Source organism: Schistocerca cancellata, chromosome 12 (genome assembly GCF_023864275.1).
Source record: "Schistocerca cancellata isolate TAMUIC-IGC-003103 chromosome 12, iqSchCanc2.1, whole genome shotgun sequence".
In the NCBI taxonomy this organism is placed as follows: Eukaryota; Metazoa; Arthropoda; class Insecta; order Orthoptera; family Acrididae; genus Schistocerca; species Schistocerca cancellata.
The window spans coordinates 44,154,213-44,180,784 of NC_064637.1; the positions used below are offsets into that span (position 1 = coordinate 44,154,213).

A 26,572-nucleotide genomic window follows, 5' to 3' on the forward strand; every position below is an offset into this window, starting at 1 on the left:
CCACACTCGGCGCAGCATGTCCCCATCAATGAGTTCGAAAGCATCATTGATGCGAGCTCACAGTTCTGGCATGTTTCTTGGTAGAGGAGGTTTAAACACTGAATCTTTCACATAACCCCACAGAAAGACATCGCATGGGGTTAAGTCGGGAGAGCGTGGAGGCCATGACATGAATTGCTGATCATGATCTCCACCACGACTGATCCATCGGTTTTCCAATCTCGTGTTTAAGAAATGCCGAACATCATGATGGAAGTGCGGTGGAGCACCATCCTGTTGAAAGATGAAGTCTGCGCTGTCAGTCTCCAGTTGTGGCACGAGCCGATTTTCCAGCATGTCCAGATACACGTGTCCTGTGACGTTTTTTTTTCGCAGAAGAAAAAGGGGCCGTAAACTTTAAACCGTGAGATTGCACAAAACACGTTAACTTTTGGTGAATTGCGAATTTGCTGCACGAATGCGTGAGGATTCTCTACCGCCCAGATTCGCACATTGTGTCTGTTCACTTCACCATTAAGAAAAAATGTTGCTTCATAACTGAAAACAAGTTTCGCACTGAACGCATCCTCTTCCATGAGCTGTTGCAACCGCGCCGAAAATTCAAAGCGTTTGACTTTGTCATCGGGTGTCAGGGCTTGTAGCAATTGTAAACGGTAAGGCTTCTGCTTTAGCCTTTTCCGTAAGATTTTCCAAACCGTCGGCTGTGGTACGTTTAGCTCCCTGCTTGCTTTATTCGTCGACTTCCGCGGGCTACGCTTGAAACTTGCCCGCACGCGTTCAACCGTTTCTTCGCTCACTGCAGGCCGACCCGTTGATTTCCCCTTACAGAGGCATCCAGGAAGCTTTAAACTGCGCATACCATCGCCGAATGGAGTTAGCAGTTGGTGGATCTTTGTTGAACTTCGTCCTGAAGTGTCGTTGCACCTGTTACAGACTGACTGATGTGAGTGCATTTCAAACACGACATACGCTTTCTCGGCTCCTATCGCCATTTTGTCTCACTGCGCTCTCGAGTGCTCTGGGCGGCAGAAACCTGAAGTGCAGCTTCAGCCGAACAAAACTTTATGAGTTTTTCTACGTATCTGTAGTGTGTCGTGACCATATGTCAATGAATGGAGCTACAGTGAATTTATGAAATCGCTTCAATCATTTGTAATAGCCCTGTACATGCACATGGCCACAGTCTCTTGCAGCTGAAGCCACACTACGAGCAGCAGAAGAAGAAGCAGCAGCAGTAAGAGCGGCAGCAGTGCAGGATGGGAGACGCTGAGACGCTACTGGGGGGTGGAGGGTGGGAGGGGTGGGGTGAGATAGCGGGTAGGGGTTGGGTATAGTGGGGTATAGTGATATGCTGCTGGTGAGCATGCAGGGATGATGTGGGGAGAGGGTAGGGCAGCTAGGTGCAGTGTGTAGGTTAGACTATGGAGAGTGGGGGAGAGAGGTGGGGGGTTAATGGAAAAGGAGAGAAGTAAAAAGACTGGGTGCATTGGTGGAATAGAGGCTATGTAGTGCTGGAATGGAAACAGAGAAGGGGCTAGATGGGTGAGGCAATGACTAATGCAGGGGCGGGCTGGAATTCTGCACGTGTGCAGTGCACTTGCACGTGTGCAGTTAACAGGTGTTCTGCGTGCACACAGGGGCAAGCTGGCCACCCGCTTCTCTCCCCTCCCCACCATTACCATCTCTCCGCTTCTCCCTCTGTAATGCATTCTGTTTCCTGGCCTGCTTTATTGAATGAAGGAATAAGGTTAGTAGGAGTGCTTGAAAGTAATCACGGTTTGAAAAAGTACCTATTACCTACGATACATTTTATTTAACTATCACAGGTGGCGTTTACAATACGTTTAATGTCTGGAACAAATTTTCTACGTACAGACAAACACAAACAGTTACGTAAATTTTCATTACTGATGTTTGCTCTTAACTGAGACTTATTAACTTTCATAACAGAAAAAAAAATCTCTCACAAACATATGTCGAGCCAAACATTGACGTTGTCTTCATGGCTTTGTGATGGAGACGAGGAAACTCTTGCTGTGGAAAGTCGTGATAAAAATCTATTACACGTCTTTCGAAAGGAACTTGTCTCTCAGACGAGAATTATGCTGTAGATCTATTAATTCCATTTGCAAACTGGGATGAATATCGTCTACAGAAACAGCAGATTGTCTCGAGAAACTATTCAAAACCATGGGATAAGAATATAATTGAGGGAAACATAAACCTTGGGATAAGTATAATATACTCTCAAATCGCTTGAGAAATTCCTCTTTTATTGCACTAAGAACGGGAACAAATTGGAATTTATTTTAATAGCATTCAATATTAAACATCCGCTGACCAGCGAGAATACTGTCACATATTATACATTTCCAATTTTCAAGTTTTTGCACAAAGAAAAAATGATTCTCCCATTCCTTTTTAAAAGATAGAAAATCTCCAATTCTTCGTTTCCTTGATTCACTCTGCATTTTCCGGTTCTTGAAATACAACCTTCACTTCGTAGTGGTCGCTTCGCTTCAACGTCCGCAGCTTAGCCTGGTACTACACTGCCGCAACCTGCCGGCTGTCGCCACTGTCCCGTTCGACGATTGCACGTGAGCAGCACACGTGCAGTGCTGTGTGCTCATGAGCTGCGTGTAACGTTTGCCCGCCCCTAGACTAATGCCTCCTCCCTCATCCACTCCCCCCCCCCCCCCCCGCGCCTTTCCCACCTCTCCCCTGCCCTTTGTCTGACCCTCCTGACGGCACCTAGCTGCCCTACCCTCTATCCACCTTGTCCCTGCATGCTCCCCAGCAGCATATCACCATCCCCCACCCCTACCATGAAATCCATCCCCTTCTCCACCTCATCTTCCTCCTTAACTCCGCCCAATTGCCTCTCCCTTTATGCACTGCTGCTGCTGCTCGTAGTGTGGCTTCAGCTGCTAGACGTGTGTGTGTGTGTGTGTGTGTGTGTGTGTGTGTGTGTGTGTGTGTGTCTTCTATTTTTGACAAAGACCTTGTTGGCTGAAAGCTAATTTTGTGAGTGTCTGTGACTCAGCATCTCTGCTATACAGTGAATAGCAACTATCCTTTTCACAACATTTGTCCAGGTAATATATTTAAGTGATAACCTTGCATTGACAGTTTAAGCACGAGAAAAGCCGTTCCAAATGGTACCATTTTCTTATGTGAATAGACTGTTACAGGTCACATGTATCCTGTGGATGCTGGAAAATGGCTCACGCCACAACTGTAGACCGACAGTGCGGACTTCATCTACCAACCGAATGGTGCTCCACACCATTTTCATCATGATGTTAGTGACTTATTAAACAGGAAATTGAGAAACTGATGTTTTGGTCATGGTGAGGTTGGTGATCAGAAATTCATGTCATGGACTCCATGGTCTCCTGACCAAATGCCAAGAAATTTTTTTGTTTGGGTTATGTGAAAGATTCAGTGTATATACCTCCTCTACCAAGAAACCTATCAGAACTGTGAGCTTGCATTAACAGTGCTTTTGAACAAATTGATAGTGGCAAGCTGCACCAAACATAAGCTCTTGATTATTAACCTGATATCTGCAGAATCTGTAGGGGGCACATATGGGGCACTTGTTAAAAAAAAAAAAGCACCTTTTTGAATTTTTCTATGTGTGTGCAAAGCCCTGTGACAGTATGTCAAATTATATAGCTAAAGCAAATCTGTGAAATTCCTTCAATTATTTGTAATAACCTTGATTAGAGAAAAGGGCATGGGTTTGTTTGTTTGTTTGACTCACAGAAATGTTGCTCGAACATAGATGCCAGTTGCCCAATGAAAACCTGTTTAGAGAGTTTCAAGAACCAACATTAAGTGAAGAAGCTGGAATTAAGTGAGAATATCAAGCTGTATGTCAAGACATATAGGAGATTTTCTTCTTTCATGAAATCAAATATGCATACCCTCTATTATTTTCTGTGTGACATTAATAACTCACATAATAAATATTATTGTGATTTAGTTATGATGACACTGCCAACTCGATTCTAAACAAGAGACACGAATATATGTACTCGTGGAGTAGGTCAGCATTCTAGAAGTTAATGTTTATTTGATACATGAAACACCAATATACCCAAAACAGGTTTATTTATTGTTTAACATCAAAATAACATTATTCTTTAATTTTTCATTCCAAAGTTTTCTTGATACAGACATGATAAATCTTTTAGTGTTCTTTTACACAACGTAAAAAAAGAAGTACAATCCATGGTTCCATATGAAATTCATCAGTATTGTATCCAAGTGCCTGAATCATCACTGCAAGAAAATAAATACCGAGTCTCTCGTACTTAATTGACACCTGCCTAGTGCTGCTATTAATTTTCAAGAATTTGTTTTACTGAGTCCGGGTTGTATGTTATCAATCACAGTTGGGAAATCTTATTGCAAATGCAGAATCAGACGATCTGTCATTTTTGTAACATTTTGTAATATGATATCAAAGAAGTTGGCATAGAAAAATATTTAGCATGTCACTTTTCTTCCTCAGTAGCTCTGAGTTACGGGCCCTTTCCTGTTCATTAGACAGTGTTTTGTGCACTCCAGCTAAGTGACTCACCGATCTGGCTCTCTCTGTCACTGTAAGATGATCTAACCTTCATTTACTTTCAATAATTGAAGCAAATTGGTGTATGTAAAGTCAAACAAATTATGTAAGTTATTGACAAACTCTTGTCAGTGCTGTCAAATACTTTTGGGTTTTTGTGTATTTTTTGTAACTCCCTCTATACTTGATATAGGTTCACTAGTTTCTCCACATAATTAGGTGAAGGTTTGGTATGTATATGCAAAAGATGATACATTCACAAATAGTGATATTTACACTTCTGTTGACAGTTAAATTCACTTCTCGGATATTATAAAATAAAACCGACAGAGCTTATCCATTAGAGGGTAGTTTTTAACCTTTAATTTGATGTTTATGCTACCTATTAAAATATAACTGTTTTAGAACTAGTATACATAGTCCTCTAATTTGTCCATGTATTGCGAAAACAACATGTTTACTAGCAGTGTTACAAGTGATTACAAACACATTGAGGTGGTAGTCTTCCTTAGCAGGTACTGATATGTTTCAATACAAGTTGGCATAGGTTGCTGCAGTCCTACATGTGTGAAATTTTATTTACAGTAGTTTTGATATTGAGTGAATAAATTAAGAGGGTGTGCATTCAGAAGAACTACTTTGATTTTTTTGGGACACCCTACACTAAATATTGCTCCCATAGTGACAGGAAAGACAAGATGAGACTAATTACCATGCACACTGAGGTACTGAAGCAGTCATTCTTCCTGAGACCTGTATGCAATTCGAATGGGAAGAAATCTAAACTGTGGTACAGAACTAACCACCCTCTGCCATGCACTTCACAGTGGTTTGCAGAGTATGTATGTAGATGTGGATATGGAATGTTGTGCAGGTGTTAAACACCTGTTCTTTCTTGTGTTAACAGAGTGGATGCACTCTCTACATTTGTAACTTAATGCCATTTACTGAAAAAATACTAATCAGTATTACTTTTGGTTTATTACAGAGTCTCAGAAGAGCTGTAGGAGACTACAATTTGATATCCATTATTCACCATTCAGGTTTTTCTGTTTCCAGTGGTAAGTACTGTGGTTCATTAGAGTTCTTAGTGATTCTCTCTCTCTCTCTCTCTCTCTTTCTCTCTCTCTCTCTCTCTCTCTCTCACTCACTCACTCATTAACTCACTCCCCTCCTCCTCTTTCCCTCATTGGGTGGTCCCTTAAATAAGATTTCCTATCTGTTATATACATATGTCTGCCTGTGTCTGTACAGGGCTATTACAAATGACTGAACCGATTTCATAAATTCACTGTAGCTCCATTCATTGACATATGGTCACAACACACTACAGATACGTAGAAAAACTCATAAAGTATTGTTCGGCTGAAGCCGCACTTCAGGTTTCTGCTGCCAGAGCGCTCGAGAGCGCAGTGAGACAAAATGACGACAGGAGCCGAGAAAGCGAATGTCGTGCTTGAAATGCACTCACATCAGTCAGTCATAACAGTGCAACGACACTTCAGGACAAAGTTCAGTAAAGATCCACCAACTGCTAACTCCATTCGGTGATGGTATGCGCAGTTTAAAGCTTCTGGATGCCTCTGTAAGGGGAAATCAACGGGTCGGCCTACAGTGAGCGAAGAAACGGTTGAACGCGTGCGGGCAAGTTTCACACGTAGCCCGCGGAAGTCGACGAATAAAGCAAGCAGAGAGCTAAACGTACCACAGCCGATGGTTTGGAAAATCTTACGGAAAAGGCTAAAGCAGAAGCCTTACCGTTTACAATTGCTACAAGCCCTGACACCCGATGACAAAGTCAAACGCTTTGAATTTTCGGCGCGGTTGCAACAGCTCATGGAAGAGGATGCGTTCAGTGCGAAACTTGTTTTCAGTGATGAAGCAACATTTTTTCTTAATGGTGAAGCGAACAGACACAGTGTGCGAATCTGGGCAGTTGAGAATCCTCACGCATTCATGCAGCAAATTTGCAATTCACCAAAAGTTAACGTGTTTTGTGCAATCTCACGGTTTAAAGTTTACGGCCCCTTTTTCTTCTGCGAAAAAAATGTCACAGGACACGTGTATCTGGACATGCTGCAAAATTGGCTCATGCCACAACTGGAGACCGACAGCGCCGACTTCATCTTTCAAAAGGATGGTGCTCCACCGCACTTCCATCATGATGTTCGGCATTTCTTAAACAGGAGATTGGAAAACCGATGGATCGGTTGTGGTGGACATCATGATCAGCAATTCATGCCATGGCCTCCATGCTCTCCCGACTTAACCCCATGCGATTTCTTTCTGTGGGGTTATGTGAAAGATTCAGTGTTTAAACCTCCTCTACCAAGAAACGTGCCAGAACTGCGAGCTCGCATCAACGATGCTTTCGAACTCATTAATGGGGACATGCTGCGCCGAGTGTGGGAGGAACTTGATTATCGGCTTGATGTCTGCCGAATCACTAAAGGGGCACATATCGAACATTTGTGAACGCCTAAAAAACTTTTTGAGTTTTTGTATGTGTGTGCAAAGCATTGTGAAAATATCTCAAATAATAAAGTTAGTGTAGAGCTGTGAAATCACTTCAATCATTTGTAATAACCCTGTATATGTGCGGATGGATATGTGTGTGTGTGCATGAGTGTATACCTGTCCCTTTTTGCCCCCTAAGGTAAGTCTTTCCGCTCCCGGGATTGGAATGACTCCTTACCCTCTCCCTTAAAACCCACATCCTTTCGTCTTTCCCTCTCCTTCCCTCTTTCCTGATGAAGCAACCGTATGTTTCAAAAGCTTGAAATTTGTGTGTGTGTTTGTGTGGTTTTTATTGTGTCTATCTACCAGCGCTTTCTCATTTGGTAAGTCACAGCATCTTTGTTTTTTAATAGAGTCTGTGTGTGTATGTCCAGGATCTTGTCTGAAACCCTGGAATCAAATGCAACCAAATTTGGTACAGGGACAGCAGGCATCACAAGTAACAGCACAATGGGAGGTTATAACTTCCTAGCTTCAATAGGAGTAGAGATATGGGCATAAATGTTTTTCCCCAGCCCCTAGCACATAGGCTGCCCTGCACAACAGGCATGTTGTGAGAGAGTAGTATCAGCCTGTCAAATCAACCTGCTTTTCATGGCAGCCTACATGTCAGGGGTAAGAAAATATTTTCCGGACTCCAATGTGTTGGCTGCCCTGCATGATAGGTGTTGTGAGAGTATATAGGCCTGCTTTATTGAACTGCATTGTAAAGGGCTACATGTGCTGATTAGCATGGCTGGGGACAGGTTTAAATGGATAGTGGAGGTTATGGACAGGACGGGGGGGGGGGGGGGGGGAGGTGGAAATAGACAGAGGTGAGAAGAAGGGGAGATGCATGAGGCAGGTGGAAGGTGTAGAGAGGTAGTGGGCAGGTGAAAAACGAAGAGGGGGAGGCAGAAATGGAAAGAGAGAGGAGGATATGGTCAGAGAGAGGGGGTAGCATAAGTGGACAAAGAGGGGGAGAAGGAGGTGAAGAGACAGAGAGTGAGTACCAGAAGTTAGATAGAGGTGGGAGGATGAGGTGGACAGACAGAGGCAGGGGGGAGGGGGAAGAGATGGACGCAGAAAGGCATGTTCTGTATACAGGGTTTATCAAAAAGAATCATCCAATTTAAAAACATAATAACTATTATGTTACTTGAGATATGTGCATGAACAATGTACTGTTTGAACGAGCAAACTCTTGAGTTTTACATTGTTCCTGCTACGTAGCAGTAGTGTGCACCCACTTCTTTGCCGAGAACACTGTCACAGGAAGCACGTATCTCGATATGCTCGAGAACTTGCTTTTCCCACAGTTGGAGACTGATTCGAGTGACTTAATTTACCAACAGGATGGGCATCTGGAAGTGCGGGAATTTTTAAATCAAAAGATTGCTGAACGATGGACTGTTTGCACTGGACCAAATGATTCAGCCTTACATTACTGGCCTCCAATGTCCTGATTGTATGTGATTATTTCTTGTGGGGGTTTATAAAAGGCTCTGTTTATGCGCCTCCATTACCTCCATTACCAACAATAATGAATGAACTGAGACATTGCATAACAGCATCTGTGGGGGATTAATTTGAATATCACACTGACATATGCTGTGCATCTCAAGGTGACATATTGAACACCTGTGTAAAGATGTGGGAAAAAAACTTTTTGTTTTTCTTGTTCATCAAAAAACAAAATTCATTGTACATGTTTATTAGTTTCAGAAATATAGACGTGCCAAAGTGCACGATTCTTTTTGACACACCCTGTATGTGTCGAACATATACGTGAGCCAAACTGTTGGGAAAAAGCCACTTTTTTAAAAACAGAAAGAAACATTTATTTTCACTAACTGATCATCATTTTAATGATTGAATATTTCTTTATCTTTGCATATATTCATCATTTTGCTAGGTGCGTATTCATAGTTTCTGGGACAGTTTTTGAATCCCCCCCCATGTACCAGCTCACCACGATGTCACTAAGAAAGCATAGGAGCTCACATCAGTCGAGGTGACTAAAGTGATGATAAGTTGGTGCACTCATATTCAGGAGGGCAGCGTCATTCCTGACGAGCTGTTCAGATTTCGGTTTTGCACAGTTTCCCTAAATCACTAAAGGTAAATGCTGTTATACATAGCACAGTCACATTAATGTGACTATCTGTCACAAGCATGACAAACCACCTTTTGCTGTACGGACCACTGTGAGATACACGGGAAGGGTGTCGGTGAGGTTCAGGAAGGTAGGGAAAGAGACTCCAGTGCTCCAGTGCTGTAGCCAGCTTGGCTAAGTTTCTCATTTGAGAATCTGTGTGCGAATAACCCAGTTGAGATGGTCCCACAGATTCTCAATTGGAAATAAATCTGGGTAGCTCAGTAGCTGGGGGAGTGCAGTAAACTCATCCTGGTGCTCTTCAAACCATGCGCATACACTGCGAGCTGTGTGACACACTGCATTGTCGTTCTGGTAGATGCCATCATGCCAGGAAAAACTGCATGTACAGGTGAACATGGCCAAGGATAGTAGCACACTTGTGTTGATCCATTGTACCTCCTAGAAAGGTTTGAGCATTCAGCGGGAGCCGTGAAAATACACTACTGGCCATTAAAATTGCTACACCACGATGACGTGCTACAGACGCGAAATTTAAACGATTGGAAGGAGATGCTGTGATATGCAAATGATTAGCTTTTCAGAGCATTCACCCAAGATTGGCGCCGGTGGCGACACCTACAACGTGCTGACATGAGGAAAGTTTCCAACTGATTTCTCATACACAAACAGCAGTTGACCGGCGTTGCCCGATGAAACATTGTTGTCATGCCTCGTACCATCACATTTCTGACTTTGATAAAGGTCGGATTGTAGTCTATCGCAATTGCGGTTTGTCGTACCGCGAAATTGCTGCTCGCGTTGGTCGAGATCCAATGACTGTTAGCAGATATGGAATCGGTGGGTTCTCGAGGGTAATACAGAACGCCATGCTGGATCCCAATGGCCTCGTATTACTAGCAGTTGACATGACGTGCATCTTATCCGCACGGCTGTAACCGATCGTGCAGCCACGTCTCGATCTCTGAGTCAACAGATGGGGACGTTTGCGAGACAACAACCATCTGCACAAACAGTTCTACGATATTTGCAGCTGCACGGACTATCAGCTCGGACATCATGGCTGCGGTTACCTTTGATGCTATATCACAGACAGGAGCGCTTGCGATGGTGTACTCGACGACGAACCTGGTTGCGCGGATGGCAAAACATCATTTTTTCGGTTGAATCTATGTTCTGTTTACAGCATCACAATGGTCGCATCCGTGTTTGGCGACATTGCAGTGAACGCACATTGGAAGCGTGTATTCGTCATCGCCATAGTGGCGTATCACCCGGCACGATGGTATGGGGTGCCATTGGTTACACGTCTCGGTCACCTCTTGTTCGCATTGGCGGCACTTTGAACAGTGGACGTTACATTTCAAATGTGTTACGACCTGTGGCTCTACCCTACATTCGATCCCTACGAAACTCTGCATTTCAGCAGAATAGTGCACGATCGAGTGTTGCAGGTCCTGTACAGGCCTTTCTGGATACAGAAAATGTTCGACTGCTGCCCTGGCCAGCACATTCTCCAGATCTCTCACCAATTGAAAATGTCCGGTCAGTGGTGGCCGAGCAACTGGCTCGTCACAATACACCAGTCACTACTCTCGATGAACTGTGGTATTGTGTTCAAGCTACACGGGCAGCTGTACCTGTACACGCCATCCGAGCTCTGTTTGACTGCCCAGGTGTTTCGAGGCCGTTATTACGGCTAGAGGTGGTTGTTCTGGGTACTGGTTTCTCAGGATCTATGCACCCAAATTGCCTGAAAATGTAATCACATTTCAGTTCTAGTATAATATATTTGTCCAATGAATACCCGTTTATCATCTGCATTTCTTCTTGGTGTAGCAATTTTAATGGCCAGTCAGGCTTTAAATTGTAAGACATTTCCAGGGGCAGATGTGGACTCTGACCACAATCTATTGGTTATGAACTGTAGATTAAAACTGAAGAAACTGCAAAAAGGTGGGAATTTAAGGAGATGGGATCTGGATAAACTGAAAGAACCAGAGGTTGTACAGAGTTCCAGGGAGAGCATAAGGGAGCAATTGACAGGAATGGGGGAAAGAAATACAGTAGAGGAAGAATGGGTAGCTCTGAGGGATGAAGTAGTGAAGGCAGCAGAGGATCAAGTAGGTAAAAAGATGAGGGCTAGTAGAAATCCTTGGATAACAGAAGAAATATTGAATTTAATTGATGAAAGGAGAAAATATAAAAATGCAGTAAATGAAACAGGCAAAAAAGAATACAAATGTCTCGAAAATTAGATCAACAGGAAGTGCAAAATGGCTAAGCAGGGAAGGCTAGAGGACAAATGTAAGGATGTAGAGGCTTATCTCACTAGGGGCAAAATAGATACTGCCTACAGGAAAATTAAAGAGACCTTTGGAGAAAAGAGAGCCACTTGTATGAATATCAAGAGCTCAGATGGAAACCCAGTTCTAAGCAAAGAAGGGAAAGCAGAAAGGTGGAAGGAGTATATAGAGGGTCTATATAAGGGCGATGTACTTGAGGACAATACTACAGAAATAGAAGAGGATGTAGATGAAGATGAAGATGAAATGGGAGATACGATACTGCGTGATGAGTTTGACAGAGCTCTGAAAGACCTGAGTCGAAACAAGGCCCCAGGAGTAGACAACATTCCATTAGAACTACTGACGGCCTTGGGAGAGCCAGTCCTGACAAAACTCTACCATCTGGTGAGCAAGATGTATGAGACAAGTGGAATACCCTCAGACTTCAAGAAGAATGTAATAATTCCAATCCCAAAGAAAGCAGGTGTTGACAGATGTGAAAATTACCAAACTATCAGTTTAATAAGTCACAGCTGCAAAATACTAACGCGAATTCTTTACAGACGAATGGAAACACTGGTAGAAGCCGAACTCGGGGAAGATCAGTTTGGATTCCGTAGAAATGTTGGAACACGTGAGGTAGTACTGACTTTACGACTTATCTTAGAAGAAAGATTAAGGAAAGGCAAACCTATGTTTCTAGCATTTGTAGACTTAGAGAAAGCTTTTGACAATGTTGACTGGAATACTCTCTTTCACATTCTAAAGGTGGTAGGGGTAAAATACAGGGAGCGAAAGGCTATTTAAAATTTGTAAAGAAACCAGATGGCAGTTATAAGAGTCGAGGGGTATGAAAGGGAAGCAGTGGTTGGGAAGGGAGTGAGACAGGGTTGTAGCCTCTCCCCAGTGTTATTCAATCTGTATATTGAGCAAGCAGTAAAGGAAAGAAAAGAAAAATTTGGTGTAGGTATTAAAACCCATGGAGAAGAAATAAAAACTTTGAGGTTCGCCGATGTCATTGTAATTTTGTCAGAGACAGCAAAGGACTTGGAAGAGCAGTTGAATGGAATAGGACAGTGTCTTGAAAGGAGGATATAAGATGAACATCAACAAAAGCAAAACGAGTATAATGGAATGTAGTTGAATTAAGTCGGGTGATGCTGAGGGAATAAGATTAGGAAGTGACACACTTAAAGTAGTAAAGGGTTTTGCTATTTGGGGAGCAAAATAACTGACAATGGTCGAAGTAGAGAGAATATAAAATGTAGACTAGCAATGGCAAGGAAAGCGTTTCTGAACAAGAGAAATTTGTTAACATCGAGTATAGATTTAAGTGTCAGGAAGTCGTCTCTGAAAGTATTTGTATGGAGTGTAGCCATGTATGGAAGTGAAACATGGACGATAACTAGTTTGGACAAGAAGAGAATAGAAGCTTTCGAAATGTGGTGCTACAGAAGAATGCTGAAGATTAGATGGGTAGATCACATAACTAATGAGGAGGTATTGAATAGAATTGGGGAGAAGAGAAATTTGTGGCACAACTTGACAAGAAGAAGGGACCGGTTGGTAGGACATGTTCTGAGGCATCAGGGGATCACAAATTTAGCATTGGAGGGCAGTGTGGAGGGTAAAAATCTTAGAGGGAGACCAAGAGATGAATACACTAAGCAGATTCAGAAGGATGTAGGTTGCAGTAAGTACTGGGAGATGAAGAGGCTTGCACAGGATAGAGTAGCATGGAGAGCTGCATCAAACCAGTCTCAGGACTGAAGTCCACAACAACAACAGTGTATTTCTCAGACTGTAACATGCCCACCTTGTCCTGGACTCTTCCGATTGACACAAGGTGTTTGCTTGCAGACGTTTTAACCCCGTACACAATGGGCATCTGTCTGATACAGCTGAGAAGGGCATCTGTTGCCACAGTCAGTGGATGTCCAGTTGTGTTCATTGCCAGTGAACAGCAGTCAGCATAAGTGCATCAGCCAGGTACCTGCTACGGAGGCCCGTACGTAGTAACGTTTGCTGAACAGTCGTTGATGTGACGCTGTCGGTAGCTCGTCGGTTCATCCAGGCAGCCAGTTTTTCGGCATTTACGTATCTGTCTGCCGATACAAACCTCTGCAACCGGCGTTCACCCGTGTCACCTGTGGTACGTGGCGCACCACAAAAGCCTCGGCGTCACTTTTGGATAGTGCCGTTTTGCCACGCGGTATACTTCGCTCAGCAGCACACACGCAGTTTACAAATTCGGCCATTTTGGAAATGCTTCCAGCCTCGGCCCAAAAGGCAGTGACATTGCCCTTTTGTACATCTTATAAATCACTGTGTTTCCCCATTATGACAGCAACTGCACTGTTTTTTTGCATTTCTGTGACGTGCTTTATATACCCTTGACTGCTGTTTCTGTATCGGCTGTCTGTGAGTGATTATTGCAGGTTGACGTCAAACATTGGAGGAGGTCACATTAATGTGACTGGACCATGTAGTTCTTTTGATAAGTGTACTGCCAATTTCCTTCCCACGTCTAAGCTCGTGCTCCATCTCTGCTGACCTCGTCAGCGGCACGATTTTAAACTCAGATTTTTCTTGCTTTATTGTCAGCAGTCGTTGGCTGATGAAACACTTTGTCTGCTAGAAAGCAAGCAGTAGGCTTCCTTTTTTGTATTTTTGTATCGTCAGTCTTCCGACTGGTTTATCAGACCGGCAGTACCACATTTTCCTCTCCTCTACCAACCTCTACGTTTCAGAATAGCTTTAACGTGCAATGTCTTCAATTATGTTACTATGGGAGGCAGTATTGGTTGGCACTATAAGAAAAGTTCCCATAATGATACACCTGGAAATAAAAACCTATTGGTGTATGGGATCATCTGTCCTCTCCTTCCCGTCTCCGTGTTACACGGAAGCAAATTCCACGTTTCTCGATTTCCAGGAAGTGTTCGACATGGTGCCCCAGTCCAGACTGTCAAAGAAGATACGAGCATACAGAATAGATTCCCAGATTTATGAATGGCTTCGAGACTTTTTAAGTAATAGAACGCATAATTTTCACCTTGACAGCGAGTGTTCATCAGAGACGAGGATATTGTTAGGAGTGCCCCAGGGAAGTGAGACAGAAGTCTGCTTGTGTCTGTATATGTGCGGATGGATATATATGTGTGTGTGTGTGTGTGTGTGTGTGTGTGTGTGTGTGTGTGTGCGCGCGCGAGTGTATACCTGTCCCTTTTTCCCCCCAAGGTAAGTCTTTCCACTCCCGGGATTGGAATGACTCCTTACCCTCTCCCTTAAAACCCACATCCTTTCGTCTTTCCCTCTCCTTCCCTCTTTCCTGATGAAGCAACCATGGGTTGCAAAAGCTTGAAATTTGTGTGTGTTTGTGTGTGTTTTATTGTGTGTATCTACCAGTGCTTTCTTATTTGCTAAGTCACAGCATCATTGTTTTTTAAGCATCTTTGTTTTTTAATATATTTTTCCCACTATTATTTTCTTTATATATAATTGGTCTGACGGATAGGGTGAGCAACAGCCTGAGTTGTTTGCTAGTCATACTTTGGTGTATGGTAAGATGTCAAAATTTGGTGACTGTAGGCACATGCAAGATGACTTAGACAAAATTTCTAGTTGGTGTGATGAATGGCAGCTTGCTCCAAATGTAGAAAAATGTAAGTTAATGTGGATGAGCAGGAAAAATAAACCCATAATGTTTAGATACAGTATTAGTAGTGTTCTGCTTGGCACAGTCAAGTCACTTAAATATCTGGGCGTAACGTTGGAAAGTGATATGAAATGGAACGAGTATGTGAGGACTGTGATAGGGAAGGTGAATTGTTGACTTCGGTTTAAGAAAATTGTCTTTCATCTGTAAAGGAGACTGCATATAGGATGCTAACGTGACCTTTTCTTGACTGTTGCTCAAGTGTTTGGCATCCATACCAGGTTGGATCAAAGGAAGACATTGAAGCAATTCAGGGGAGGGCTCCTAGGTTTGTTACTGGTAGGTATAAACCACACGCAAGTGTTAGGGAGATGCTTCATGAACTGAAATGGGAATCCCTGGAGAGGAGGCTATAAAATGACTTATCTTAATAATATGAAATTTATATATGTGTTTGGAGAGAGAGAGAGAGAGAGAGAGATTGATTTTTGATTGAGATTTTTATTTTAAGTGGTAACTGGTACCTGAATTTTGGTTGCTGCCTCCCTGAATGATCAGCTTCTGCACCAGTTGGTGACGTCTCACAATTTGGAGGAAGTTATTGTTCTTTAAGGTTTATAATACAACTCTGCTAGTTACTTGGTCGTATTGCGGATAGCTTTGAGCCCAAGTTTTCGTAGCTTTTCATACCTAAGGAACCACTGTTGTAAGTAAATAAGATCAAACAGCAATCTGCTTTTCGTGAGAAAAGGAGATTGCTTAGCACACAAACTTCCTTCAGACTACACGTCCTGCTGCATCAAAATTGGTCAGTGGAGTTCAGCACCATACTATTGTACAAGAACATAATCCAATTACTGTAATTAAGAAATTATGAGAGGTTGTTACTTATTGAATGAAAACTATAGAGAATGCATTTCTTTTCCTGTATTTTAGTGAACTTTGTACCCTTACAATTCTGTCGATTGATAGACGGCGATGACAATGAAGTTTACCTCCTTTTCCAAAAACAAGATATTTCTATTCTTCACTTCCAGAAAATTTGTATACATAAATGTTTGGCAACTCTTACACTTACTTTACTCGGTTTTATCGCTAAAATATCAATTTTCATTAAATGTAACAATACGCTCTGAGCGACGGCCTAACAACACGTCCTCTTTCCACAAGATACAGATTAACAGTCCTCTCTCTATTTTTTTTTTTTTTAGTAAATCAGTTGTCTTTTTTTTTTTGGAGTCCATACTCAAAGATTCTCTAATACTATCATTGCGGAGATGGTGCGCTAAAGAGTTTCTTGCTGTCTAGCTGCACTCCACTTCACTTCAAGTACTTTTTGAATCACATTTACATTTACAGTATTTACATACATTACTGAGCTTCTCAGAATAAAATCAGGCACAAATTAGTTAAAAGAGGGCAGTGAGGCTCACATAACGTTACAAGGCGGCATTCCTTTCGAGGAGCACTACTGATAAAATCTAAAGAACCAACATTTGAAGCTGACTGCTAAACAATTCCACTGTCACCGACATGCATTTTCCATAAGCAGCATGAAGATAAGATATGAGAAATTATGGTTCGTATGGAGACTTATAGACAGTCATTTTTCCCCTCAGGAAAGAAAATGATTAGTAGTAGTAGTAGTACAGATTACCCTTCACCGCACAGTATGGTGGCTTGTGGAGTATGTATGTAAATGTAGACACCACAGGCCATGGTGCATATTTACCATGCATCCTGACATATCCTTCAGCCTTCTCTGCACTGAATTGTGCTCTTTCAAGTGCATCTGGCACCATTCGGACTGTATCATCTGCATTGGTCACACGGCCCTGTAACGTCTGTACCTTGTTGATCAGTTAGGTCTGCACCAATGCATGTAATGTCCCTGTAGTAAGAAATTCAACTGATTCAGGTCCAGTGGATGAAGAGGTCATAATAGTGAGCCACCTCGATCAATCTGCTATTCTTAATGAAACATTGCGGTGAGATTCTGTTGCATGATTCTTAGAAAATGGGGCACTACCCTGTTGTGCATAAAACACAGTAATTGTCTTTCTTTGCAGAAACATTCTGCAATAGTACTGACAATTAATTGCTCAGAAATTGGTGACACACAGTGTCTGTTATACTTTTTGATAAAGTGTACGGCGCTAAATTTCTGTCAATGACACTCCCTGTCTATACATTGATACTGAAGTGATTGTGATGCTTCATGTCCACAACTGCTCAAGAACTTGCATCTGCCCACATGTACATCCTGTGATAGTAAGCTATGCCACTGACACCACCAAATACGAAGGCTATGCCAAAAATTTTTAGCAGCCCGTAAACCGTAAGGTGGAGGACAATGGGGTTGTTTTCATTCAAAAGAGCAATGTTTTTTGACCTTGGGACATGTGCACGCAGCCCTTGGCTAGCAGTGATCCCCCCACAGCGTGGTAAGAAAGCACAGGCAGTGCTGTGTCAGAGACGGTGCAGGATGGAGCTGTCGCGCCGCGACTTTCGCGCCATGATTTTTTTACCATTATAAAAAGGGTTTAAGTGCCGAAGAACGCCATTCTTCTTTGTTGTGTGTTTTTGGTGAAGCTTCCCCTTTTAGGGCCACAGTTGGAAATCGGTTTCTCGAGTTTTCGAGGGAACCTCGTCCCGGTCGGCCAGCAACAGCTGTTACTCCAGAGAACATTGATGCTGTGAGGAAAATGATCAAAGAAGATCCACATCTTACATTTTGCGACATTGAAGGGACCCTAAACATTAGATCAACAGCAGCACAGACCATCGTTCATAGTCACTTAGGCCTTGCTAAGAGATGTGCCCGTTGGGTGCCACATTCCCTGACAGAAAGCCAAAAGAAGGCAAGAGTGGACTGGTGTCATTTCATGCTCGAAAAATTCAATGGAGGGAAGTCCCGAGACACCTACAATATCGTCACAGGTGATGAAACGTGTGTCTACCATTATGACCCTGAAACGAAGAGACAATCTTCTGTGTGGTGCTTTCCAGGGGAGGAACCACCCACAAAAGTTGAATGAAGTTGGAACTCTGGAAAAAAGATGGTGGCAACTTTTTTCACAAAGATCGGGCATCTCACCTCTGTGACCTTGGACACACGTCGTCCAGTCAATGCTGAATGGTACACAAATGACTGTCTTCCAAAAGTCATCGCAACATGGAAGTCACAGCATCCAAAGTCCAAGAGTGGGCACCGTCTGCTGCATCACGACAATGCATCTGCGCACAGGGCTGCCAGAACAATGGACATTCTGGAGATGGAAAACGTGCGAGTGTTACCCCATCCCCCCTATTCATCTGACCTGGCCCCCTGTGACTTCTTTCTGTTCCCTAAGACTAAGGAAAAAATCGAGGGCAGCGGTTTTCATCAGATGAAGAGGCCATTGCAGCATACAAGAGTGCACTAATTGACATCCCAAAAGAAGCTTCCCCCCATGAACCATGGACCTTGCCGCTGGTGGGGAGGCTTGCGTGCCTCAGCGATACAGATGGCCGTACCGTAGGTGCAACCACAACGGAGGGGTATCTGTTGAGAGGCCAGACAAACATGTGGTTCCTGAAGAGGGGCAGCAGCCTTTTCAGTAGTTGCAGGGGCAACAGTCTGGATGATTGACTGATCTGGCCTTGTAACATTAACCAAAATGGCCTTGCTGTGCTGGTACTGCGAACGGCTGAAAGCAAAGGGAAACTACAGCCGTAATTTTTCCAGAGGACATGCAGCTCTACTGTATGATTAAATGATGATGGCGTCCTCTTGGGTAAAATAGTCCCCCATTCGGATCTCCGGGCGGGGACTACTCAGGAGGACGTCGTTAACAGGAGAAAGAAAACTGGCATTCTACGGATCGGAGCGTGGAATGTCAGATCCCTTAATCGGGCAGGTAGGTTAGAAAATTTAAAAAGGGAAATGGATAGGTTAAAGTTAGATATAGTGGGAATTAGTGAAGTTCGGTGGCAGGAGGAACAAGACTTTTGGTCAGGTGATTACAGGGTTATAAATACAAAATCAAATAGGGGTAATGCAGGAGTAGGTTTAATAATGAATAAAAAATAGGAGTGCGGGTTACCTACTACAAACAGCATAGTGAACGCATTATTGTGGCCAAGATAGACACAAAGCGCATGCCTACTACAGTAGTACAAGTTTATATGCCAACTACCTCTGCAGATGATGAAGAAATAGATGAAATATATGACGAGATAAAAGAAATTATTCAGGTAGTGAAAGGAGACGAAAATTTAATAGTCATGGGTGACTGGAATTCGTCAGTAGGAAAAGGGAGAGAAGGAAACATAGTAGGTGAATATGGATTGGGGGGAAGGAATGAAAGAGGAAGCCGCCTTGTAGAATTTTGCACAGAGCATAACTTAATCATAGCCAACACTTGGTTCAAGAATCATAAAAGAAGGTTGTATACGTGGAAGAATCCTGGAGATACTAGTAGGTATCAGATAGATTATATAATGGTAAGACAGAGATTTAGGAACCAGGTTTTAAATTGTAAGACATTTCCTGGGGCAGATGTGGATTCTGACCACAATCTATTGGTTATGAACTGCAGATTGAAACTGAAGAAACTGCAAAAAGGTGGGAATTTAAGGAGATGGGACCTGGATAAACTGAAAGAACCAGAGGTTGTAGAGAGTTTCAGGGAGAGCATAAGGGAACAATTGACAGGAATGGGGGAAAGAAATACAGTAGAAGAAGAATGGGTAGCTCTGAGAGATGAAGTAGTGAAGGCAGCAGAGGAGCGAGTAGGTAAAAAGACGAGGGCTAGTAGAACTCCTTGGGTAACAGAAGAAATATTGAATTTAATTGATGAAAGGAGAAAATATAAAAATGCAGTAAATGAAGCAGGCAAAAAGGAATACAGATGTCTCAAGAATGAGATCGACAGGAAGTGCAAAATGCCTAAGCAGGGATGGCTAGAGGACAAATGTAAGGATGTAGAGGCTTGTCTCACTAGGGGTAAGATAGATACTGCCTACAGGAAAATTAAAGAGACCTTTGGAGAGAAGAGAACCACTTGTATGAATATCAAGAGCTCAGATGGCAACCCAGTTCTAAGCAAAGAAGGGAAGGCAGAAAGGTGGAAGGAGTATATAGAGGGTTTATACAAGGGCGATGTACTTGAGGACAATATTATGGAAATGGAATAGGATGTAGATGAAGACGAAATGGGAGATAAGATACTGCGTGAAGAGTTTGACAGAGCACTGAAAGACCTGAGTCGAAACAAGGCCCCGGGAGTAGACAACATTCCATTTGAACTACTGATGGCCTCGGGAGAGCCAGTCATGACAAAACTCTACCATCTGGTGAACACGATGTATGAGACAGGCGAAATACCCTCAGACTTCAAGAAGAATATAATAATTCCAATCCCAAAGAAAGCAGGTGTTGACAGATGTGAAAATTACCGAACTATCAGTTTAATAAGTCACAGCTGCAAAATACTAACGCGATTTCTTTACAGACGAATGGAAAAACTGGTAGAAGCCGACCTCGGGGAAGATCAGTTTGGTTTCCGTAGAAATGTTGGAACACGTGAGGCAATACTGACCTTACGACTTATCTTGGAAGAAAGATTAAGAAAAGGCAAACCTACGTTTCTAGCATTTGTAGACTTAGAGAAAGCTTTTGACAATGTTAACTGGAATACTCTCTTTCAAATTCTGAAGGTGGCAGGGGTAAAATACAGGGAGCGAAAGGCTATTTACAGTTTGTACAGAAACCAGATGGCAGTTATAAGAGTCGAGGGGCATGAAAGGGAAGCAGTGGTTGGGAAAGGAGTAAGACAGGGTTGTAGCCTCTCCCCAGTGTTATTCAATCTGTATATTGAGCAAGCAGTAAAGGAAACAAAAGAAAAATTCGGAGTAGGTATTAAAATTCATGGAGAAGAAGTAAAAACTTTGAGGTTCGCCGATGACATTGTAATTCTGTCAGAGACAGCAAAGGACTTGGAAGAGCAGTTGAACGGAATGGACAGTGTCTTGAAAGGAGGATATAAGATGAACATCAACAAAAGCAAAACGAGGATAATGGAATGTAGTCAAATTAAGTCGGGTGATGCTGAGGGAATTAGATTATGAAATGAGACACTTAAAGTAGTAAAGGAGTTTTGCTATTTAGGGAGTAAAATAACCGATGATGGTCGAAGTAGAGAGGATATAAAATGTAGACTGGCAATGGCAAGGAAAGCGTTTCTCAAGAAGAGGAATTTGTTAACATCGAGTATAGATTTAAGTGTCAGGAAGTCGTTTCTGAAAGTATTTGTATGGAGTGTAGCCATGTTTGGAAGTGAAACATGGACGATAACTAGTTTGGACAAGAAGAGAATAGAAGCTTTAGAAATGTGGTGCTACAGAAGAATGCTGAAGATAAGGTGGGTAGATCACGTAACTAATGAGGAGGTATTGAATAGGATTGGGGAGAAGAGAAGTTTGTGGCACAACTTGACTAGAAGAAGGGATCGGTTGGTAGGACATGTTTTGAGGCATCAAGGGATCACAAATTTAGCATTGGAGGACAGTGTGGAGGGTAAAAATCGTAGAGGGAGACCAAGAGATGAATACACTAAGCAGATTCAGAAGGATGTAGGTTGCAGTAGATACTGGGAGATGAAGAAGCTTGCACAGGATAGAGTAGCATGGAGAGCTGCATCAAACCAGTCTCAGGACTGAAGACCACAACAACAACAACAAAAGAAGCTTGGACTGACACATTTTCTAAGTGGCTTCAGAGAATGGAAAAATGTATACATGCTAATGGAAAGTATTTTGAAAAGTTGTAAACGTTTTTTTGCACATAAATTTTTTTTCACACATTCTGCTAAAAACTTTCGGCATAGCCCTCGTAGAGCACGTTACTCTTCACAAGTTAAAACAGCTCATATCTCAACAGATTCTGGTTTCTGGCAGTATCATTACAGAAACTTTTCTCCTACTTTTAACCGTATATACTCCAGTCTGTCTTGTCCTGTAATTTTTACCCTCTACAGCTCAATCTATCATGGTGGGAGTTGCTCCCTGTTGTCTTAACACACATCACGTTGAACCATCCCTTCTTGTGTTCTTTTCTACATATTCTCTTCCTTGCTTATTTCATAGATAACCACCTCATTTCTTATGGTCCATCTGATTTTCAACCCTTTTCTATAGCACCACATCTCAGACAGCTGCACTCTCTTCTTTCCAGTTTTTACCAAACTTATTTACTTACTTCCATACAATGTTGTACTCCAAATGTCCATTCTTTGAACCACCTTATTGAAACATTTGATACTAGTTGGTAGTCATATTGTTGTGCCCTCCTTTCTTCGTCTGTCATGGATTATTTCATTCCTGAGGTAGCAGAATTCCTTCACTTCATCTGCTGTGTCACCATCTCAGTTTTTTCTGCTCATTAATACTTTGGTCTTTCTTTCATGTGTTCTCAATCCAAATTGTGCACTCAGTAGACAGTTCATTCTATTCAGTAGGTTGTGTAGCTATTCCTTACTTTCACAGAGCAATTTTGTACAGGGTGGACAGAGAAAATACGCACACACACACACACACACACACACACACACACACACAGAGTGTTTTAGAATTCATGTTACCCACTTCTAGAGCTCATTGAGGCAACTTAGTAGATCAAGTTTTACATGGGAATCCATGTCTGGAAACATCATCAAACGACACTACAGAGCATCAAAGCTATAGGTGTATACCTATGTATATATGGAATGTTTCTGTGATGATGCTACTTAGCAATCATATACAACCATTGCGCAGGTCGCACCAGTGTTTAAGAAAGGTTGTAGGAGTAATCCATCGAACTACAGACCTATATCATTGACGTCGGTTTGCAGTAGGGTTTTGGAGCATATACTGTATTCAAACATTATGAATCACCTCAAAGGGAACGATCTATTGATACGTAATCAGCATGGTTTCAGAAAACATAGTTCTTGTGCAACGCAGCTAGCTCTTTATTTGCACGAAGTAATGGCCGCTATCGACAGGGGATCTCAAGTTGATTCCGTATTTCTAGATTTCCGGAAAGCTTTTGACAACGTTCCTCACAAGTGACTTCTAATCAAGCTGCGGGCCTATGGAGTATCGTCTCAGTTGTGCGACTGGATTCGTGATTTCCTGTCAGGAAGGTCGCAGTTCGTAGTAATAGACTGCAAATCCTCAAGTAAAACTGAAGTGATATCAGGTGTTCCCCAGGGAAGCGTCTTGGGACCTCTGCTGTTCCTGATCTATATAAATGACCTGGGTGACAATCTGAGCAGTTCTCTTAGGTTGTTCGCAGATGATGCTGGAATTTACCGTCTAGTAAGGTCATCCGAAGACCAGTATCAGTTGCAAAGCGATTTAGAAAAGATTGCTGTATGGTGTGGCAGGTGGCAGTTGACGCTAAATAACGAAAAGTGTGAGGTAATCCACACGAGTTCCAAAAGAAATCTTGGAATTCGATTACTCGATAAATAGTACAATTCTCAGGGCTGTCAATTCAACTAAGTACCTGGGTGTTAAAATTACGAACAACTTCAGTTGGAAAGACCACATAGATAATATTGTGGGGAAGGCGAGCCAAAGGTTGCGTTTCATTGGCAGGACACTTAGAAGATCCAACAAGTCCACTACAGAGACAGCTTACACTACACTCGTTTGTCCTCTGTTAGAAAATTGCTGCGCGGTGTGGGATCGTTACCAGGTGGGACTGATGGAGGACATCGAAAGAGTGCAAAAAAGGGCAGCTCATTTTGTATTATCACGTAATAGGGGAGAGAGTGTGGCAGATATGATACGCGAGTTGGGATGGAAGTCATTAAAGCAAAGACGTTTTCGTTGCAGCGAGATCTATTTACGAAATTTTAGTCACCAACTTTCTCTTCCGATGCGAAAATATTTTGTTGAGCCCAACCTACACAGGTTGGAATGATCATCAAAATAAAATAATGGAAATCAGAGCTCAAACAGAAAGGTTTAGGTGTTCGTTTTTCCCACGCGCTGTTTGGGAGTGCAATGGTAGAGAGGTAGTATGATTGTGGTTCGATGAACCCTCTGCCAAGCACTTAAATGTGATTTGCAGAGTAGTCATGTAGATGTAGATGTAGATGTTACAAACTTTATAGGATGATGGAGAAAGATAAACGTATTTGAGGTAAGGGTCCCTGTACCAGAAATGAAGGAGTTGAAAGTTATAAGTGGAAACTCTTCTGATACCTCAGATAATGGAATACATGAACCAGTACTACTGTTGCCAAGAATGTAGGATAGGCAACTTTCAGAGGTGGTAGTACATACCAAAACAAGGAGAAAAAGGTCTAGTAAATATGGGCTCTAAAATGCTTACATAAGAGCTATGGGTAGATGTTCAATAGACGTTTTTCACAATAGTGGAGATGAACAAGTGCTCATAGCTCTTGTTGTTGTTGCTGTTGTTGTTGTTGTTGTGGTGGTGGTGGTGGTGGTGGTGGTGGTGGTCTTCAGTCCTGAGACTGGTTTGATGCAGCTCTCCATGCTACTCTATCCTGTGCAAACTTTTTCATCTCCCAGTACCTACTGCAGCCTACATCCTTCTGAATCTGCATATTGTATTCATCTCTTGGTCTCCCTCTACGATTTTTACCCTCCATGCTGCCCTCCAGTACTAAATTGGTGATCCCTTGATGTCTCAGAACATGTCCTACCAACCGATCCCTTCTTCTAGTCAAGTTTTGCCACAAACTTCTCTTCTCCCCAATTCTTCCTCATTAGTTATGTTATCTACCCATCTAATCTTCAGCATAGCTCTTAAGGTATGCATTTTAGAGTCCATGTTTACTATGCATTTTTTTCTTTGTTTGCGTTCATACTTCCAGCTCTGAAAGTTGTCTACTCTACACTCTTAGCAACAAGAGTGCCAGTACACGCATTCCACTGTCAGAGGTGTCAGAACGGTTTTTGCTTGTAACTTTTGACATGTTCATTTCTGGTACAGGGAGCCTTACCTCAAATTGATACATTTATCCTTCTCCATCATCCTTGAAAGTTCGTAACTTTGTCACAGAATCACCCTTTATATACATACATTTACAAGCAATGGCGCCTAAAACTTTGATGATCTGTAGAGTCATTGGATGACGTCTCCGGACATGGGTTCCTCTGTTAAACCTGGTCTACTAAGTCCCCTCCACAATCTCTAAAAGCGTGTAACCTGACTTGTGAATCTCTCTCTCTCTCTCTCTCTCTCTCTCTCTCTCTCTCTCTCTCTCTCTCTCTCCCTCTCCCCCTTCCCCCCCCCCTCTCCTTCTCTGTGTGTGTGTGTGTGTGTGAGTAAGTAAGTAAGTAAATGAATTTGGTTTAGCCTCTTAATGACTACATGAATATCTCTTTCCAGTAGTTTTTCATTCTTTCCCAATATTTTGCTCTTGTTTCTTCCGTTCATACTGCACCTGTGTTTTTCTTTGTTTCCTTGTGAAAGCCCTAGAAACATTTTACTTTTGCTCTGAACTTTCCTCTTTCTCCTATTTCTACCTCCGTTCTTTCCATTTCTCTCAGGTCTGCTTTAACTTCTTTGATCCACATCATTGATGTTTCTGGGTTTCTGTCAAAATTGTCAAAAATTATTTTTGAGTCCTGTTTTCATATAGCCGTTTTAGGTATCCATAGAATACATCTTTTCTGTTCCTCGCTGCGTGTGATATTGGTTCTGTTTTTTCATAAATTTCCTAATTATTACATTGGTCCATAAGTTTTTAGCATTTTTCCGTAAGTTTAATAAACACTTTAGTCGTCAATAACATATTCTCCTTCACTATTTACAACAGTCCACCAATGCTGGGGCAATGTTTTGATTCCATAACTGTAGAAATCACATGGTTTTCAGGAGAAGAGCTCATCAAGCCATATTTGGAAAGCATTTTCATCTGGAAGGAAAGTTCATTGAAGGTTGTTTGATAAAGAGTAGAAAAGGTGAAGATATGATGGTGCTAGATCAGGTGAATAAGATGGATGCAGAATGACTTACCAACCCAACTCCTGCATAGTGTCTTTTTTGTCAGTCTAACAGAAAGCAGGTGTGCGTCACTTCATGCAGTCTTCCTGGTCATTGTTCTCAGATTACTTGTCATTGTTCTTAGATTGTATCTGCAAGATGTCTAAGTTGTTTACAATAAATATCAGCAGTGATGGTTACACCTTGGGGAAGCAATTCGTAGTAGACCACACCGTCATTGTTCCACCAGATGCATAACATTATTTCTTTTATACGCAAATGTACTGGGAGTTGCTGCTTCATTTGGGCTCAACCTCTCCTTTGTTTCCCTTACGTTAGCACCAAGACACCATTTCTCATCACCAGTAATGATACAGAACAGAAATGGTTGGTGTTGTTCATGAGCCAACTGATGGCAAGCAAGCAAAGATGCACATGTGGCCACCCA

At 42.3% G+C, this 26,572-nt stretch overlaps 1 protein-coding gene across 2 annotated transcripts in view; it reads left to right on the forward strand.

Annotated features, from left to right (window-relative positions):
* Positions 1-26,572, forward strand: part of LOC126109669 (uncharacterized) — a 359,871-nt gene that overhangs the window by 325,044 nt on the left and 8,255 nt on the right. For both annotated transcript variants that reach the window (XM_049914720.1, XM_049914719.1), the window contains one exon: positions 5,565-5,637. In XM_049914720.1, the coding sequence (XP_049770677.1) occupies positions 5,565-5,637 (73 nt within the window). The remainder of the gene's footprint in view (positions 1-5,564; positions 5,638-26,572) is intronic.